This window comes from Cnephaeus nilssonii (assembly GCF_951640355.1).
Source record: "Cnephaeus nilssonii genome assembly, chromosome: 10".
Taxonomy (NCBI): domain Eukaryota; kingdom Metazoa; phylum Chordata; class Mammalia; order Chiroptera; family Vespertilionidae; genus Cnephaeus; species Cnephaeus nilssonii.
This window is the reverse complement of record NC_137081.1, coordinates 69,279,985-69,300,595: the sequence shown is the minus strand read 5'-3', so window position 1 is coordinate 69,300,595 and position 20,611 is coordinate 69,279,985. Positions and strand designations below refer to the sequence as shown.

The 20,611-nt window shown below is 37.7% G+C and overlaps 1 protein-coding gene and 1 pseudogene across 2 annotated transcripts in view; one reads left to right on the top strand and one right to left on the bottom strand.

The window, feature by feature from the left end:
- Nucleotides 1-20,611, top strand: part of ARHGAP15 (Rho GTPase activating protein 15) — a 665,200-nt gene that overhangs the window by 116,334 nt on the left and 528,255 nt on the right. The window contains exon 6 of the mRNA XM_079782709.1: nt 19,087-19,176. Within this exon, the coding sequence (XP_079638835.1) occupies nt 19,087-19,176 (90 nt within the window). The remainder of the gene's footprint in view (nt 1-19,086; nt 19,177-20,611) is intronic.
- Nucleotides 1,620-2,377, bottom strand: LOC307106083 (small ribosomal subunit protein eS6-like; annotated as a pseudogene). Its single transcript has one exon. The product of its transcript is annotated as a small ribosomal subunit protein eS6-like (transcript).

Here is a 20,611-nt window from a genome sequence, read left to right as displayed (position 1 = left end):
TTCCTAGTCTCGGAGATTTTCATATATTCTGATTTTTAACTCACTTTAAAGTTTTTAGATATTGTCATTGGAAAATAATACAGAAACTATTTTTAGTAAACTATGTAAAACATATACAAATATTTTAAATTATTCATCAAACTTCTATATAACCACCTCCCAGGTTAAGATATAGACCCCGTCAACCCTAGAAGCACCACCCCTTGACATTTGTCCTTACGTCAACACAAACTCATCCATGGCCACAGGGTTAAATTGTATTTATCCACTATTTTATTACCTTTCACTATTTTCCCACCTGTCTCTATGCACCTTAAAAAATATAGTTTACTTTGTCTAGTTTTGAATTTCTATATATGGATTCATCGTGCATGTTTCTTTTGGTTTTTGCTTTTTTCTATCAGTATGTCTTGTTTTTTCTTTCTTTCTTTTTTTTTTTTTTTTCTGTTCTTCTATATTTTTCCCTACTTCTTTGGTAGTTACACACCTTGTTTCTGTTCTGTTAGTGGCCTACCTGGGATTACATTGATACTTATCAAAGGCTAAAGCTAATCAAACATTTTACCCTCTGCCAAAACATTAGCTTAAAATATGTTTAATCTATTTATGTCTTTTTAAAAATGTGTTTTTATTGATTTCAGAGAGAGGAAGGAAGAGGGAGAGATAGAAACATCAATGAGAGACAAATATCAGTCGGCTACCTCCTGCACACCCCACACTGGGGATCGAACCCACAATCTAGGCACGAGCCCTGATTTAGACCAGAACTGGCGATCTTTTGGTACAAGGGACAATGTTCAACCAACTGAGCCAGGCTATTTATCTCTTTTTAAAATGTAATTTATTCATTTTATTTTTTATGTATTTTTAAAATATATTTTTATTGACTTCAGAGATGAAGGGAGGAGAGAGAGATAGAAACATCAGTGATGAGAGAGAATCATTGATCACCCTGACTGGGAATCAAACTGTGACCTCCTGGTTTGTAGGTTGGTGCTCAACCACTGAGCCATGCAGGCCTGGCTATTTTTTTCTCCTACCACTATTTATTCCCTCCTACCTCTTCCCCCTATAATTCCCCCCTCCCCCTGCAATCATCACACTGTTGCACTGTTGTTTGTGTCCATGAGTTCTCTCTCTCTCTCTCTCTGGCTCAATCTCCTTCCCAATGTATATGCTTTTGCTGTTTTATATTTTAATTTATTCTTTTTATTTTTTATTTTTTAACACCACTAGACATTATTCATTCTCTTTTATGTATAGAGTCAATGTTGGTTTCCATTTGCCCAATATTTACCATGTTCTTTGCTATTTATTTCTTCCTGAATCTTAGACCTTCCTTCTAGGATCACTTTTCCTTCTGTTTAAAGTGTATTCTGAGAAATTCCTGTAGTGAGGGTCTTGTGGTGACAATCTGTCTCAGTGTCTGCTTGTTTCTAAATGTCTCCATTTCTCCCTTAGTCTGGAAATATATATTCTCTCTGGATATAGAATTTTCAGTGGGCAGTGGTTTTCTTTCATCACATCTAATATATCATTCCACTGTTTTTGTGTGTATGTGCATATGTTTTGTTTGTTTTTTTGAAATTTGATGTTCTTATATTTGAGTTGACTCAATCTCATTTCTTAGTGGACTCAGACTTAGAGGTAGAAGATTTCAGAGAGGACAGCCTATGTCTCATGGCTATTTGTTCCTGACATTTTTCTTTGGCCTCTTTTATTCTCTTAGCCATAAGTTTAACATATTCTTTAGACTCTTTCTAATTTTTCGCAGTGCATTGTTTCTTCAGAGCAATACACTGTTTCTGTTGCAGTACATGTGGAGTAACAAGACGTTGAATCTTGGGTGCTTTGGTCTGAGGTTTCTTACTGTCTTTGTATAGGGGCTTTCTCACAACATATTGACAGACATAGTCTTATTTAGAGATAGGAGAGTTTGCGGATTCTGCGAGCTCTCTTTTGTCCCAGCATTGAGGCACAGTAGTATCAGTGAGACCAGAAATATCTTTCTCCCCCTTTTAAACAATGAGCACATTAAAAACACTGAGATTGGCACCCACAATGCAATCCTGAACAGATTTGCACTTTCTCTCTCCAGTGCACCTTGGTCTAGAACAGGAGTGCCCCTTACCCAGCAGCAGTCAGACACTCTCCTTGGTGGGGAAACTGTATTTGTCATCCCCACCACTGATTGCAACCACATAACCCTTCCATTCTTCACCCAGAGCATCATCAGCAACTTCTGTGGCTACACACCTCTCCTAGGAGGTACAAGTTAGTATCATCGTCCATTTCAATGAGTCTCTGGCAGCCAGGGGCCGGGAAAGCAATGCTCAGTTTCATTCCTGAAGCAGCCAACTGCCTCTGAGGTGCCATGAAAAAGAGCACCACTGCTTTCGGTCATTTGTGACTGAGATTAAGAAGTTACCTGCTTGTCCACAGTTTCACCATGATGCATGCAGATGTCAGTTTCCTTTTATTTCCCTTGCCTGAATTGTTGGGCCTCTTGAAATTATGTATAACTGCCATTAACATTTTTTAGGAAATTCCCCGATAATATCTTTTCAAATGTAGCTTCTTTTATATTCTCTGTCTCTTATTTTCTTTTAAACCTTTAGTTAAACCTATGTTAAGTTTGCTCACTCTATTCTCAACATGTTTTACATTCTTCTTTTTTCTATGTTTGTCTTTCTGAACTGAAATTTCCAAATAATTTATCTTGTTTTATATTCTGATTAATCAATTCAGTCTCCCTTTGTGATAAACATTGTTTTCATTTCAATTATTATAATTTTCATTTCTAAAATTTACTTTGTCATGTGTTACAGTTGTTTCCTGCAACTATAACAAGATTCTTTTTTTTTTTTTTTTTTAATTGGGAAGCAGTGTTTTATATTCTGTCCTGTGATTCTAACATAAGAAGTTTGGTCTCTTTCTGCTGGTTCTCACCCATATTACTTTGTTTCCTTTATGTCTGGTTATCTTTGCCTGTGCGCTAATCATTGTTATTTTTCTAATATATATTTCTTTATTGATTTAAGAGAGGAAGGGAGAGAGAGAGAGAGAGAGAGATAGAAACATCAATGATGAGAGAGAATCATTGATCGGCTGCCTTCTGCACGGCCCCTACTGGGGATCAAGCCCGCAACCTAGGCATGTTCCCTTGACAAGAATAGAACCTGGGACTCTTCAGTCTGCAGGACGATGCTCTATCCACTGAGCTAAACGGGCTAGGACCTAATCATTGTTATTGAAATATCATGGGATATTCTCTGAGGCCTAGAATAAATATGTTCTATTCCAGACCATTTTGCATTTTTCTCAAGGGGTTTGAGACACTCCCAGTGACTGATCAGCTCAATTTAGGTTAACAGTTTAAAACTCTTAGATTATCCTATATAATAAAAGCCTAATATGCTAAGTGTCCAGTCATCCATTCAACCAATCAAAGTGTAATATGCTAATGATATTCTAAGACCGCTTAACCGCTCCCTAAGATGTGCACTGACCACCAAGGGTCAGACAGTTGACTGGTTGACCAGTTGCTATGATGTTCATTAACCACCAGGGGACAGGTGCTCTGGCCAGTAGGTTAGCTTGCTGCTGGGGTCCGGCTGATCAGGACTGAGCAAGATGGGCAAGACATGCCCTGAAGCCCTCCTGTGGTCCCTCCTTGGCTGGCCAACCTTCCACATCCCTCCCAGCCCCAATCATGCACTGGTGGGGTCCCTTGGCCTGGCCTGTGCCCTCTTGCAATCCGGGACCCCTCAGAGGATGTCATAGAGCCAGTTTTGGCCCAATCCCACAGGCCAGGCCGAGGGACCCTACTGGTGCACGAATTCGTGCACTGGGCCTAGTATGTACACAATAGGAGGGCTACAACTGTGCTACAACTTCTCAGAGACAGAATTAGTCTTTACTCTTTGTTTTTTTCTTCTATTACATTGCTCATCTATAAAGGCAGTCTTCTTTATAATCCCTTGGGATTGGAGAAAACACGTTTAATATTGGTTCTTCTTTATCATTTTTAAAAAATATGTTTATATTTATTTCAGAGCGAGGAAGGGAGAGGGAGAGAGATAGAAAAATTAGTGATGAGAAAGAATTATCAATCGGCTGCCTCCTGCATGCTCCTGACCTGGGATCCAGCCCACAACCCAGGCAAGTGCCCTAACAGGGAATTGAACCCTTGACCTCCTGGTTCATGGGTGGATGCTCAATCATTGAGCCACACCTGCTTGCCGGGCAGTTCTTTTTTATCTTTTTCAAAAACCCTCAGGCAGTACTTTTTCTATTATTCTGTGAGCTCAATTGACCTAAATTTAAATGTAGAATGTAAACAGACTACAGGCCTGGTACATGAAAATTCATGCACTTGGGGGGAGGGGGTCCCTCAGCCCAGCCTGGACCCTCTTGCAGTCCAGAAGCCCTTAGGGGATGTCCAACTGACGGCTTAGGCCTGCTCCCTGCAGGCCTCCCTCTGCAGGAGGTGACAGGACGGGCTGATCAGGGGAGGGTGCCAACCATCAAGTGGCCAGCCCCACCTCCCGATTGCCCCTCCACTGCTGCTGGTTGCCGCCTCTGCCTGCTGACATACTCCTTGGAAGGCCTGGCACCTGCTTGCTGGCCCCTTCCCCCACAGGTTGTTCTGCCATTTGGTCAATTTGCATATTACCCTTTTATTATATAGAATGCCCTCAGGCAAAGGGCAGTATGTTCACTTGACATGCACTTTTTCTCTCTGGGTTTAGAATCCCACCTCCAAACATTATTTTCAGTCCCACTTTCCACTATCTTTTCAGCCTTTTGTTCTTTTTGGGGGGAGAGGGGGAGGGAAGGGGGGTATGGTGAAAATACATTCCCTCCTGCTCCAAAGGAGTTTGATATTGTAGACAGGGATGCAAATTAAACTAAAATGATATGAAATTATATGAATGATAGGGAAAGGAGACAGGAGTGTACTGTTTTAGATAGGATAGTCTGGAAAGACCTCTTTGAGTTGATATTTGAGCAGAGCTGAATGAAAATGTAGGAAGCCTTGGAGGAATCCAAAAGAAGGATGGTCCAGGCAGAACAGCAAGTTAGAAAAGTCCAGAAACTTAATGTGCTTGGCATTTGGGAAAGAAGGGAGGAGGCCAGGGTGCTTAGAGCATGGTGAGCCTGGGTGAAAAGATTGTGGGGAATTCAGCCCTTTGTTCTTTAAGATAATTTTAAAAAATTAGCCAGCATTTTTCATTGTTTTTAGTTGGAGAGTTGATCCAGATAACATAGTTTCTCATTACAGTTTACCTCACTTTCATTTAAATATGCAGTTGGTTAATCAAGTTTGTGCTATTTATATAAGCCTTGGTAGGAAAAGGCTTCATAAGAATATGTATTGAAATCCTACAATGAACAGCTTGCTCGTTAGGGCTACATATAAGGCACAGAGATATAATCAGGAATAATCAAGATACCGTCTTTGCTTTATAGCATCTCTGCCAAAAAAAATAGGGTGAGATGAAATAAGAAACATAGAAGAGGTGTTGTTGTTTTTTGTTTGTTTTTTTTGCGATTTAAAGGAGAGAGAGCTCACATCTGTAAAAATTTGAATTGGGCCTTGAAGGATGGTTATAATTTCAATATGAGGATTTGTAGGCAGGGAATTTCAGTGGAGTAAGAAATATGAACAATGGCATGAAACAGAATGGGCAAGGTCTGTGTGCTAAAAAGAGGAATACTTTCCCCCCCCCCCCCCCCCCAGTTTTGTTGGAAGATAGGATAAAAGAAAAGGACTTAGAAAAGTGCCATGGGCTAAGATTTGCTATCAAATCTTTAATAAGGTGTATTTAGTCCCCAGACATCTTCACCCTGTAATAATCTATCATAGCTATTCCTTCTTAAAAATATGTTTTTATTGATTTTAGAGAGAGAGGAAGGGAGAAGAATAGAGAAACAGAAACATCGATGAGAGAGAAATATAAATCTGCTGACCCATACTGGGGATCAAGCCTGCAACACAGGCATGTGCCCTGACCGTGAATTGAACCATTGAACCTCCTGGTTCATGGGTCAACACTCAACCACTGAGCCACCCTTGCTGGGCATAGCTATTTTTTTTAAACAAATATATACTGAACAGAAGTATGACTAGGTGTTATGTGTCCAGGCATATCATGAGGAAAAGTCAACGAGGAATTCGACTCATCTGGGATCAAGGCTTCTTCTCATTTAGACCAAGAGCAAAACTGTTGCTCAAAGCACCTACAGTATTATTTGTTTCTTCTGGTGCTAGATAAGTCCTAAGGAAACAAAAGTTGTCAATTTGATATATCCTCTGAGGCCTTTACTCACGCATCTGGCATTTTTCAGGTACACATACCTATTTTAGTATCAGTGGAGTATGTCCAAGGCTCCAGCACTTCATTTGCAACTTGCCTCCTAATTACCTGCTGTACTTTATGATTTTGGAGCTTGTTTTATATGGAGTAGACACCTGACTCAAGCCATAGGATATGACAAAAATTCATTACTGGTTAAAAAAACCTCATAAGAACAAAACAAAACAAAAAAACATACCCATTGATTGATTACCTCATGAAGCTCTGTAATTTAGCGCATCCACTAATTTATCTATTCTATGAACAATTAACTCCTAACAGGTGTCACACAATGTGGTTTTAAATCCTAAGGAGATATCTAGATGAATAATATATGATTTCTGCTCACATGTGCAGTACTGCACCCTACTAAAATAAACACATTGTGCAAAGTACATTTCTAGTTTAAGAAATGTCTCCACCAAATCAGACCAAATGCACCTTATTCTTAGCAATCAACTGTTTCTGTTTCATTTAACACAGAGTACTCTCAGAAAACTTAGTGTCACTTTTAACATAAATTCAAAAGCACTATAGACATTAAAAGGAATATTTATAGCCTGAAATGTAAGGTTCTGAAGTCAGTATGTTCAATATGAAGCCCACATATTAATTTTGTATGTAACTCTTTTTTTTGTTGTTGCTACTTTTATGTTTTTTACTTTATATCATGCTACTACTTTTAGTAAGAGGCAAATACTGGCAATTTTACTTCATATGATGGAAAACTTTTCAAGGCATTTAATAAACTATTACATTTCTGAAACGATTCAACCATAACCTTTAAAGCCAATAATATTAATAATAGTAGTAGCAATAATAATTGATTAATATCAAAGTTCTCATTAAAATATTTTGTTTGCTCTTTTAATATTATTTACTTCCAATCAAAATAATGAGCACAGTCATCAATTAAATAATGCAATACATCTAGTGCTCATTCACTGTAGTATGTCTTTAATAACAAAATGGACTTATTTATGGGAGTAAAATGATGAGATTTAGCAAAAATATGAAAATAGTTTCAATCAGAAAGCTATTCATGAATTATTGAGTGGTTTGTGCAAAATGAATCTGAAATGATTTTATCTTTGTAAAGTGAGTGTTGAGCCCTTATTCAGATCCCTGTTGAAAAAGACCATAATAAATGGAAGGGCAAGCAATAGATCTACCAACCTTAGCCTAATAAGGCATTTTAAATCTCTCTTTAATGTTTTAATTCTCACAATGATAGTGTTTTAATTCTCACAAAGTCAGCGTGGTTATCATTGGGCAGTTTATTACAATAGCCATAGTTTGCACTATTGTATGGCCTCACCATACATTTAAAAATTAGAAAAATATAACAGTTGAAAATCTAGAAGATAATTGGTGGAGATGGAGATGCAAAACAAGAAAGAAGAAAAATAAATTGAATTCTAGTATTTTATGAACATAAACTTGGTAAGAAGAAAAAATGAAATCAAGTGATCAATATCACTATAAATGAAGCCATGGTCTCTGGTTATAATTTTCTCAAGATTTGGCCATTAACCACAATAAATTTTGTACCTTATGTAATTTTTAATAACCACAAAAATCTATGAAATTGATAAGATGCTTTATGAATGGATAATACCTTATTGTCCAATAAACCTCACCTTAGGCTCTCTCAGAAAACTATTTTAATTATGAAGCTTGACTCTCCGTGGTTTATCATTTTGGCCAATGCAATGCATCTGATTTAGAGCTTGCATTTCTCTAAGATAAAAGAGACTTTTACTCCACAGTGCACTTCTTAATTTACTGGATATGTGTAGTTAGTCTTTCTTAAAAATTCTCTACTAAATTGAAATGTGCTCAGAAGCAATACATCTCACTAGATAGAAATAGGGATTTCTAAGTCAGAACACCTGAGTGAGGAATCACAGCTTCACATTTTATTTGTTGCTATAATCCTTGGAGATCTTGACTGCAGTTTGGGGTTAATAAAAGTACCTACATCATATAGTTATTTTGAGGTTATATGAGAAAATTGATGTAACATGCTTTCCAAATAGCAAAAGATGATAAATCTTAATTATATTTACTATTATTAATGTTATTACTATATGAAGCAATAGAGTATAGTGGTTAAGACAACAGGCTTTGGAACCAGATAGAATTTGGGATTCAAATAGCCAAATTGCCACTTAATGGCAGTATATTTAAACTCTCTTAGTTTTTTATTTTGTTTTGTTTTGTTTTCTTGTTTGTTGTTGTTTGTTTGTTTTAACAATAAAATAAAGATTTTTCAGGTAGCGGAACACTTTCTTCTGTACAAATACAATCCAAAATGTTTGCAAAACCTCGTTTTTACCAATACTGCACAAGAGCTATTCATCTCTGCCATGAGGAAAGTAACAATGGTCTCAGCCCTGATTCCTTAGAAAACAAAGCCTGAATTAAGTATCCATGATTTATTTGGGAGGCATGAATGCAGACACAAAGGGTGAATTAAAAAGGAAGTGAGGCAGGAAATGTTGGGAAATAGTAGAGGGGGTGTGCTACCATGCTGGCTACTACTCTACAGAGTCTCAGACACAGAGGATTATTGAGCAGGGGCAGAGGAAAGAGGTTTTATCTGCCATGTTTCTTCCTGCTTCCTTTTGGTTCAAGTTTATCATCCGGTCTTCACTTCCTGCGTTCCATGGACTCTGGGTACCCCCTTGGATGGCTACTCAGAAAGTCAGATCCTACACTCTGTAAAGAGGCATTTATTTCATCCCGTTCTGGAAGTGGTCGGGAAGCCAAAAGCCTGTCTGCACGTTGGCAGCCAGGAAGGAGGGCTTACTCTTCCAAGAGAGTGACTGACTGGCAGTCCTCAGGAAGTGGGACCATAGGGGCCCCGTCAGGGCTGGTTATCTAGAGGGACAGCTGAGATGGACAGAGTAGAGTAGGGTCTAAGGAAGGACTCTGAGGGGGCACCTGAGGCATCAAAAATGTGCCCAAGCTACTTACTATGCAGCATTAAATAGGTCTTTATGCACTGTAAATGTAAGACAATAGTAGACTGACCAAAACTATTATATTTATTCTGGCAAGTTTTTGGTTCAGCAATAAAATCAATAGGTGTTTATTACTTGAAAAGGAGAGAATACTTTCTCCTTAAAACAAACAAACCAATAACCCAAACACATAATATTCTAGTGCCCCAAACCACTAACAAAGATTTGCTTTTATGAAAATCTGGGTTGATTTGGTCTTGTAATGTACTGAGAAATTTTACTGTAGAAACAATTTCAGTTATTATTAACATCATTTATATTCATATACATAAAACCCACATCTTACCCTCAAAGTATGCTCTTCTATCTTGACAGTGGATATACTTTAGACATTAATAAGATCAGGTATCCATTCAGCACTATTTCCTAAATCATTTTTCCCAAATGAAAATTTATAAGTGAGTTTTCTCCTCCTCCATGAATGATTTTCCAGAATCAAAACCAGTTATGTGCTAAAACTTAATTCCTCTAAATAGATTTTGTGTTTCATGTTTCAAACTGATAAGGACAATCTGAGTCTATATTCTGGAATAGCAATTAATCCAAAATAAAAAATGGTAGCTAATATCCTGTTTCATAAAGTCTGAGCCTTGTCTTTTTTTTTTAACTGATCTAGTAATAATGGTGTGACAATGAGTGGCCCAGTGATTTGTTGTCCACACACATACCTAATCTTCATCCTGGAAAATACCATCAAGTGAAAGAGCATCTGGCCTTTCATATTTTCTTAATATATATTAAAAAGCCCCAAATATTCCATAGAGAAAAATGGGAAATTTAGTCCCAAAGGTTTAATCTAAGTCAGAGAAAAATACATTATAGAGAGAATACCCTGTCAGCTATTATTGGGATATGATAAAGATGGACTAAGAGAATAATAAAAATCAGAAATGGACAAGACCTAGGATCAATTTTTAATGACTTCACATTGTTCCCACAATGAGGTTTCTATATTTTATTGTCCAGAAGCAGTAACTTTTAAATAATTCTATTTAAATATTTTTAAATGAGTCATTTATATTTTAAGTTTACCCCAGAAGAAATGTGCACTCTTAGGTTTAAATCCATATTTAGTCAATTTTTTAAAAAGTATATTTTTATAATGATGTGCAATATGATCCATTGGCATCATGTAGTTCATTAGCAGAGTTTTTCTTGTGTTTTATATTTTATAGCTGTAGAATCAGAAATATGTTTTTTATTAAAGGATTCTTTAATTTCAAGCTTCTTGAATAAAATCTTGTTGGTCTTCCAAATAAATTATGTGACTCTTGTGAATAACTTATTTCAATGTTTGATAATGCTTACAAACTAAAAATGTTCCCTTATAATAAAGCCTACTCCCTAAAGTGGTTCTAGCCTGGGTTTTCCTGCATTAGCTTTGTAATCAACTACTAATTAGGATTTTTTTTTTATGTAGTCCTCTATATTATTTTAGTTTTTTTCTTTTTGAAGCTAGTATATATTTATCTGCTTGAATATTATTCAAGCCACTTTACCTTTTTCTGGAACACTTCTAAATTCACCCCAAATCTCTTATCACTTGCTTTGATTTTGCCATACAAGATCAATTCCTATCAAAGGTCAGTATAAATTGGAATATTGTACTTTTACTTCTTATGTATTTCTCATTTTGTGAGCTACCACTCTGGGATGTATTATTTAGTTTTACTTATTAACACATTGGAATGAATCTGGAAATTTCCCATTGTAATATCCATGTTGTTCATAAATTTATTCAATAGTTAACAAATATCTGTTGAGTGCTTATTTTGGCCACTTTGCTAGATTTGGGGAAAATAAAGAAGTATTATAAGATAAACCCAGCTTGTTCTCTGGTTGTATAGATGTGGGAAAGAGACACACCAAAAGTAGTTATAATGTGTAGGTTACAAAAATAATTGTAACAAAGTGTGTTTCAGAGTAGGGGAAATGCTGGGAAGGAGTGAGTAACTGAGCCTGTACAAGCAAAGAAGAGCTTCATGGCGATTACATTGGAATTAAACTCAAAATGAGCAGGAGTGGAGCAAAAGGCAAGCAAAGAAAGTGGATTGAAGAAAGAGAAATGTGTTTCGGATAAAAAGTGTGCATGCGTACTCATATCACCAGTGTATAAAGTAGTGAAAGCATGTTGCAGTTTGGGAACTGCCATGAGTTTAGCATAGTTGGTGTTTAGAAGAATGAGGGAATGAATGGAATGGAGAAGAATGTTTGGGGATGATGAAAAGGTGCCTGTATGCCCTACTAAGGCATTTGTACATTATCCCGTTTTCCAGAAGAAATAGGGTGAGATTTATGGTTTAAAAAAATTTTTTTGACTTGTCTCAGAGGGAACAGCAAGGAGAAGAACTCAGATGAGAAAAAAGAAGAGCTCAAATGAGGTTGTGGTCCTAGGATGACAAAGATGGACACAGTTCTGGAATTCAGGCTTTGTACCTTTTGCTGTGGATGGTGAGAGAAGGGAGGATTCAGAAAGTGAAGAAGCCAAAATGGAAAAAGGGATGACTAACCATGCAAGCAAGAAAAGGGGGCAAGTCTGAAAATAAGACAGTGATTTCACTGAGGTGTCTGTGCTATATCCTAGTGGCAGCGTTGACCTTAAACAAATGGACAGCCAAATATTTATTCAGAAAAATGGGTTTAGTTGGGAAAAACAAAGAATTGCAATTTGGAGCATGCATTCTAATGGTGAACCACATACAAGTCCAAAAATAACAAAGGACAGGGAAGTTTTTTTATGGACTTGGGAGGGGCTATTGTAAACAAAGAGTTTGTTTAAGGAAACTTAAAGTTTGAAGTATAGTGACTTTTCTTTTTATTTTTAAATTATTATTTTTATTTTTAATTTCAGTTGACATTTAGTATCATTTTGTATTAGTTTCAGGTGTACAGAATAGTGGTCAATTATATAATTTACAAAATGTTGCCCCAATAACTCTGGTACCATACATAGTTATTACAAAATTATTGACTATATTCCCTATGCTTTACTTTACATCCCTGTTTTGTAACTACCAATTTGTACTACATAATCCCTTCACATTTTCATCCAGCTCTTCAATCCTCTTCCCATTTGGCTACCCTCAATTTATTCTTCATATCTGTGAGTCTGTTTCTGTTTTGATTGCTTATTTTGTTCTTCGGATTCTGCATATAAGTGATATCATATGGTATTTGTCTTTCTCTGTCTGACCCATTTCACTTTGCATAAGTCCATCCAGGCTGTCACACATGGTAAGTGTAGTGACTTTTCATTGGCTGAGCTGTTACTGGACAAGGAGGAATCTTTTCTTTCTCCTGCTGGAGATGCAAGATGAGTCTCTTCCTGTGGGGGTCAGTTGTGTGCGTTGAGTGACACCTGTGAGAGTTCTCCCTTCTAGCCTCCTGACTCCATTTTAAATGAAGTTTCTGTTTATTAATTTTCTCAGTACTTATTTAGAAAATATAGTTCTGCCACATAGGAGGGAGCTGAGGTTCAGAGGAACTCTTGAGGGGTCAACATGTTATAAGTAATGGATCAGACAAAGGCAAATCTAAAACCCATAGGAAGTGTGTAAACTATGAGGAATAATGAAGGCCTAGAATAGTAAGTCAAGGATTACCAACACTTACAAGTCAGTGAAAACAACAACAACAACAACAACAGAGAAGCAAGAGGATAAAGGGTGAAAGAAGAATTTGGAGAGAAGATGCCTGATAGGTCCAAGGTTGACTGCCAGGTCCCAGGGCATACAACTCCCAGCCAGGTTAGAATTTGCTTTCTTTAATGAGAACAAAACAATCAAGGTTGAAAGAGCATGATAAATATTTCTTATAACTATAGCTAGTCTCTAATATTCTGTTTCTGCCCTCAACAGAATAAGATGGTATAGAGGTAGGAACTAGAAGGAAAATAAAACCAAAACAACCTTGGGCCAAAGGAGCATCATTTCCTCTGAGACAAAACAGGACTTGTCTGTGAGTTGTTTATGCAATGGACAGCACTGACAGGCCCAATAATTTCAATGTTTGCATATGCCTCTGTTATCCCAGGCATGGGCGTTCATTAGATAGGTGGACCAGAGTCGCAGACCCACATTCAGAATTCTGGGAGCCAAGAGGGTAAATGAGAAATGATAGCAGAAGGAGGAAATAAAAAACGTGAATTTTTATTTTTGGACTTAAAAAGGGCATTAAGTGAGTTAGTAGGAGAAAAAGGTAGATATAGGGAAGAGCCCATGGGTATGTCGTGATTAAGAACTTGGGGCTTGGAGTCAGAAAAAAGTGAATACGTACCTCAGCTCAGACACTGATTCAGTGTGAGAGCTTATGTAAGGCACTTACCCATTCCCTGCTTGAGTTTCTTCACAGGTAAGTTTAGGGCAATAATAATAACTTCACATTGTTGTAAAGAATACATGAGAAATTGACATAAAACTTTCAGAGGGCAAGACGTATAGAAACTTATCAAAGTTTATTTTGGTTTGTTTGTTCATTTTGATCACACAGGCTAACTAGGAAAGTGGAAAGAATTGTGAGTGTTCTAACACCAGGGCTGACCTCTGTGAATTAGGAGAAAATTTGATGGGCTAACTTGAAAGGGGTAACACTTTGGGAGAACAGTGTCATGGGAAAGTGACCAGGAACACATAAAAAGTTTGCCAAGTTTCATGACATTAGACTTGGGAATGATTTCATGGATATGTTAAATGTCCTTATCATAATAAAAAAAAAGTTTTGCTAAGTGAAGTCAGAAGCCTATTTCAAGAAAGCAGACATTATTTGTAATGTTATTATACTGAGTATTCAAAAGTTATTTTTCCAGAATTATGGAGCCCAAGGAAGATTGTATAACAATAAAAAGTGAATGAAAGAGAGGAATGGATCATTGAATGCAGGACAGACATAGACAGACAGATGGACACTTGATGGGGAGAGAGGCTGATGTGGCTGCTGAATCAGGGACATAGGCTTGGATGTGAAAGGAAGTGAAACCAGGAAAAGCTTGAGACACTGGGAGAATGTACAAAGGTCTGCTGCTTCAATAATATCAAAAGCAAACATAATAGGATGGGAGTAAGGAAAACTCAGAAAGCAGAATTTGTTAGATGAGAAGCTGATTGAAGATTGTTAAAGTGGAGAGCAGGTGACGCAGTGAGCTCATGAAGACTATAAGGATGGAGCAAGGTCCTGAATGAGCACCAAGAGGGGACAGAGTTTAGATTGAGATACACCCAATGTAGAGTGGCTGGTAAGTTGACACATGATAGGTATGCAATAAATGCTTATTGAATGATTCTGGGAAATCCTAGGTTTAATCCATATGAGTCCATTAAACTGTTTATTACTTTTCCAAATCACAAAGCAAAAAGTATTTAACTGTTAAACCAAATACAAATTTTAATTGTTGTAAAATAGGGAATTTTAAGGCACCCAAACCTTCCTTCGAAAGCATAAAAGCTAGCTGCATTTTGGTATTTTTCCTTCATTCATGAGTCCGGCAAATGTTCATTGAACAACAACTGTGTGCCAGGCACTTCCATACATTGGGGAAAATAGTGGAGGAAAAGGCAAAGGAGGCCCTGGCTCCCAGAGCTTAATTCTAGTGGGAGGAGAACAGACCGCGTATAAAAATATATATGTTAATTTCAGCTAGGAGGAGGGCTATGGTGAAATTGAAACAAGTTGTGAGATAGAGAGTAATCAGGAGTGCTGAAATGCCACTCTTCTATATGACAGTGAGAGAAAACCTCTGACAAGGTGACATTTAGTTGGGATCTGATGGATCAGAATCAGCCATGTGAAGATTGGGAGGTATTCCAGGTAAACTGGTGGGAAGATCTTCTCATTGGAAGATCAAATTTAACAGAGGAGAGAAACTACATCAATATGCCTGTATTATAGTAGGAAAGGCATATCTTTTCCCAAAAGATGACATGTTTTAATATGAGTATGATTATAGTGTAAATTCAACTTTCAAGGAATACATAGTGGTTAGGAACAGACTCTGGAGTGATACTGATCATATTTCAATTCTGGCTCCTCCTTTGCTACCTATATTACCAAGAAAGTTTACCTAACCACCTTAAAATGTTTTCCTACCTGTAACACGGTGATCACAGTACCTACCTCATACAGTTGTTTAATTAAATAAATGTATAGTTATGAAAAATGCTTCTTACACAAAATAATTCCATCTTTGTTTCCCCTGACTGCACTCAATGGGAAAGAATCTCTTTTGTTGCATAATCCTAATGGTTATTTTGTTGCTTCTGAGTACCCTATAATTTAATTAACTGCAGAAGAAGCAGGTTGTTTTGTAACTTTTCCATGTCAAAACTCACTTGACAATGATCATTTTCATGGTTTGATATGTTGCACAATATTGATCACCTGAGTCATAGAGTGTGTATGGACCAGTAAAAATATTTCACTGACTGAGCATCTATAAAGGGCATGCTCATCTTGGTTGGAGTCTCATGAGATTATTACCAAATAACAAAAGAAAGATATGCTGTCCTGCCAGCTGAATTTATCCAGAAGGAAAGATATGCTTGAATTGTACAGTGTTTTTTAAAAAAAAAAACAACAACAAAAAAACAATTTTATTGAGTTGGCAAAAAAATTACCTTCACAATTTAGTGTTTTTTAAAAAATAGACTTCTAGCTTTTTCAGAAAATAGTCTATTTCTGTTAAACTGATAGAATTGGTCATAGTGGCTACGAGGCAACAATTGTGCAGAGATTTGACATTTTTACCATTCTTTGATAATTTCATGTTTTAGCCTAAAGTTTATACTACTAAAAACATTGTCTAAAAATAGCATAAGCCTTATATACAAAAATTGTATTCTATGAAAAATGGTTTGAGAAAAATACTGCATTTATAGAGAAATCTACAGTAGCTCAGAACATAGAAAAATAGTGGAGTCTTTGAAATCTGGCATCACTTTCTTGAAAAGTTGTTAAGAAATTTCCAAAACTAGTAAGCTTTTGTTTAATATTTGGAGTTATGCAAATGTAAACTTATATAAGTATGATTCATTTGAACCAAATGAAAATATGAAGAGGCAATTATAGATGATATTCTCATTAATTGAGTATTGTGAATTAAAGAAGTAAAAATAGCTTTTAAGTAACACCCACACTGTACTGGGCAAAAGGAATCATATGCTGTAATCTACTTAGTCTAAGTTAAATTTATTAAATACAAATAAACATATACTTATGTGTATACTCTTAAAAATCTGAAAAGTAAATTTCTAAGAGGTACACAATTGCCACCTAAGAAATATTGATTACATTTATTCCTTTTATAGCTTTATTGAAATGAAATTGAGAAATAACTGCATAAATTTAAGGTGTACAATGTGATGATTTTATATACATACCAGGGGCCTAGTGCACGAATTCGTGCACCTTGAAAGGAACTGTGGGCCGCAAGGCTGCCGTAGGCACAGGGGCAGGTCCTGGCCCATCCTCCGTGACCCTGCCTGGCCCCTCTTGCCACGGCCCAAAGACCCCTGTCTGTTGGCAGCCCTGCTCCCACCATCACCGCTCCCATGTGCTGACAGTGCCGGCCCTGCTTGCACCCACTGACAACACGGAGTGATTAGGGCTGGCGCCAGCAACAGCTGTGAGCAGGGCCAGCACCATCAGTGGGTGCAAGTGGTGGCTGCTGCCCCAATCGCCCCTCAGGAGCAGGGGGAGGTGGAGACACCCTCAGGGGCAATCAGGACTGGCAGCCACCACTCGCACCACTGATGGTCCCGAGTGGTTGGGACCGGCGCTGGGCACTGGCAGCAAGGTGCAAGTGTGGGGCAGGACTGCGGCACATGAGAGTAAAGAATTTTCAGTAACCACCAGAGGCTCACCCTGATGACAGTGACTGGCACCCTGCCTTGGTCTGGCACCCCCACTCACCTGCACCACCATCCTGCTGTGGCCAATGCCCACCATGTTCCGCACAGGCCCCCTGGTGGTCTGTACACATCATAGCAACCAGTTGTTCAGTTGTTTTGGTTGTTCCATCATTCGGTCTATTTGCATATTAGCCTTTTATTTTATACTAGAGGCCTGGTGCATGAAATTCGTGTATTGAGGGGGGAGGGTGTCCCTCAGCCCAGCCTGCACTCTCTCCAATCTGGGACCCCTCTCACAATCCAGGACTGCTGGCTCCCAACTGCTCGCCTGCCTGCCCTCATGATTGCCCCTAACCGCTTCTCCTGGCCAGCCTGATCACCCCCTAACCACTCCCCTGCCAGCCTGATTGATGTCTAACTACTCCCCTGCCAGCCTGATTGCCCCTAACTGCCCTCCCCTGCCAGCCTGGTCACCCCTAACTTCCCTCTTCTTCCAGCCTGGTCCCCCCCAACTGCCCTCCCTTGCAGGCCTGGTCCCCCACAACTGCTCTCCCCTGCATGCCTGGTCACCCCTAAATGCCCTCCCCTGCAGGCCTGGTCCCCCCCAACTGCCCTCCCTTGCAGGTCTGGTCACCCCCCAACTGCTCTCCCCTGCAGGCCTGGGTCCTCCCCCAACTGCCCTTCCCTGCAGGCTCGGTTGCCCCCAACTTCCCTCCCCTGCAGCCCTGGTCACCCCCAACTTCCCTCTCCTGCAGGCCTGGTCCCCCCCAACTGCTCTCCCCTGCATGCCTAGGTCCCCCCCACCCCAACTGCCCTTCCCTGCAGGCCTGGTCACCCCCAACTTCCCTCCTCTGCCTGCCTAGTCACCCCTAACTGCCCTCCCCTGCAGGCTTGATTGCCCCCAACTGCCCTCCCTTGCAGGCCTGGTCCCTCCCAACTGCCCTCCCCTGCTGGCCATCTTGTGGCAGCCATCTTGTGTCCACATGGAGGCAACCATCTTTGACCACATGGGGGCAGCCATCTTGTGTGTTAGAGTGAAAATTTGCATATTACTCTTTTATTAGATAGGATTTATTATATAGGACAAGGAGGGGGGTAAAAGTAGGTTTACAATTCTGAGTACACAAAACACAGAGTTTATTATTAATTATTGTATTATTTTCTATACAAACAACCATTAATCTACTTTTGCACCACCCTGTATTTATTGCAATATTATTACCACATTAAAGTTAGTTAACACTTCCTTCGCCTTATATGGTTACCTGTGTGTGTGTGTGCATGTTTGTAAAGTGAACACTTATAATCTACTCTCTTAGCAACTTTCAAACATACAGTACAGCATCAACTATTTTCATTATGCTGTGCATTTGATCCCCAGAACTTATACCTAAAAGGTTGTACCCTTTGGCCAACAACTCTCCATTTCCCTAACCCATGATAACTACACTCTGTTTCTATGAGTTTAATCTTTTCAGATTCCAAATATGTGTGAGATAATGGAGTATTTGTCTTTCCCTGTCTGACTTACTTCACACCCGTTAGGTTTATTCATGTTGTCACATATGGCAAGATTTCCTTCTTTTCTATGACTGAATAATTTTTGCAGAATGTGTGTGCGTGTGTGTGTGACATTTTCTTTATTCATTCATTCATTGACAGATGCTTAGGTTGTTTCCATGCCTTGCCTATTGTAAATAATACTGCAAAGAACATGAGGGTTCAGATATCTCTTTGAAACTAAAAAAGAAAGGCTTTATATCATAAATATGTATAGCTGCTAACTCAATAAATTTTCTTTTTCTGACATGCATCACCAATGTTGTATGCTTTTTATTCTTATTTCATTTTTATTTACAGAAAACTGGGCACAAACCAGAAAGTGTGGATTTGTGTGGAGCACATATTGAGTGGGCCAAGGAAAAATCAAGCAGAAAGAATGTCTTTCAGGTAAGAGAGTTACATATATTCAGTTTATCCCTATTCCTTCTGAATCTGAGGTATCTTGGGTAATCAAAATAAGACTACCTTGTTGTGACATTTTCGTGTGTATTTTCATTTGCAACTAGTTGTGCAAAAGTCCCATTGTGAAAAAAACGACTCCTTTTCTTCTGTTGAATTTTAGTTTGTTTGTTGTCATTCAAAATTCAAAAGCCATTGAATTTTGCAATGTATTTGCTAGATGTTTGGGGTTCAAACCTAGAATGCTTGACTTAGATTTATTGTATAACTTTCAGACCATACATAAGTAAGATTCACTAATTATAAACTATTTGCATTCATTGTCATTTATCTCACCTTGTCATAAAATACACTTACCAGTGTGCTTTAGGGGGAGATAGAGAGCTGAACAGCTATAAAAATTGGACCTTTCCATATTGCATAATTAGAGTTTTTGGACAAATAAATGTGATTAATAATTCAATCATTTCTCATTGAATGAAAAGAACAGATGAAATTATTGAAAAATAGTAAATGGAAAAACTTAATATTTAACAGATGATGTTACTAAAATCCCTTTGGCAATTAATAACTTTAGATTATGGAGGTTGATCTTTTTCTATTTTATATGAGATTTAACTCACTTTTATATTCCAAAGTAACCAATAGCTTTATGGGTATATTTTATAATTTATATCATTTAGTACCCAAGAAACTGGATTATTATAATTAATATATTAAATGTCTTCAAAGACTATTTTGACTCTTGAAGAAAAGTCAGTTCTGTTCTTAAATGCATCAATGAAATTAATATATTGAGTCTTACAGAAGTATAGTTTGGTGACATTTCTATCTGAATTCTTACTAGAGAAAAATAACTGGTTTCTAGTTTGTTCTGTACTTTTCAGATGCTAATTCAGGTTTATCCAAAAAATCTTGACCCAGGTTAATATTTTAAATCACTTTTAACTATTAAAATTAGTTAACACATCCATCACCTCATATGGTTACCAGAGAATAAATTATGTTTAGAATAAATTATTTTTCTGGTTCTAGTATTATTCTATTTAGGTATTCCTTTTGATATGATGTTATTTATAAAAAAAAGAACAAAAAAGGAAGAATGAAAAACTAAATATACTTGCCTAGAAATCAAGACTAAAGCCGAAAGTGATTAGAATGTGAATTTTCAGAATCAAGAAGGAAAAATAAATTTTGTTTTAAATTAAGGAATTGTAGGTCAATTTCTTATTCTTTGTGCTATTTGGCCATAAATAACAAAAATTAGAGGTTATTATCCTAGCCTCTATGACAACACAGATGGTCAGTATGACTAGTTCTGAACTGGATTGTGTGAGCTGAGTGGTTTAGTTTATTTGTATTATGAGTTTAGCATTCTAGTTACCAATGTTATAAAATAAAGACAAAAAATTGACATTGATAT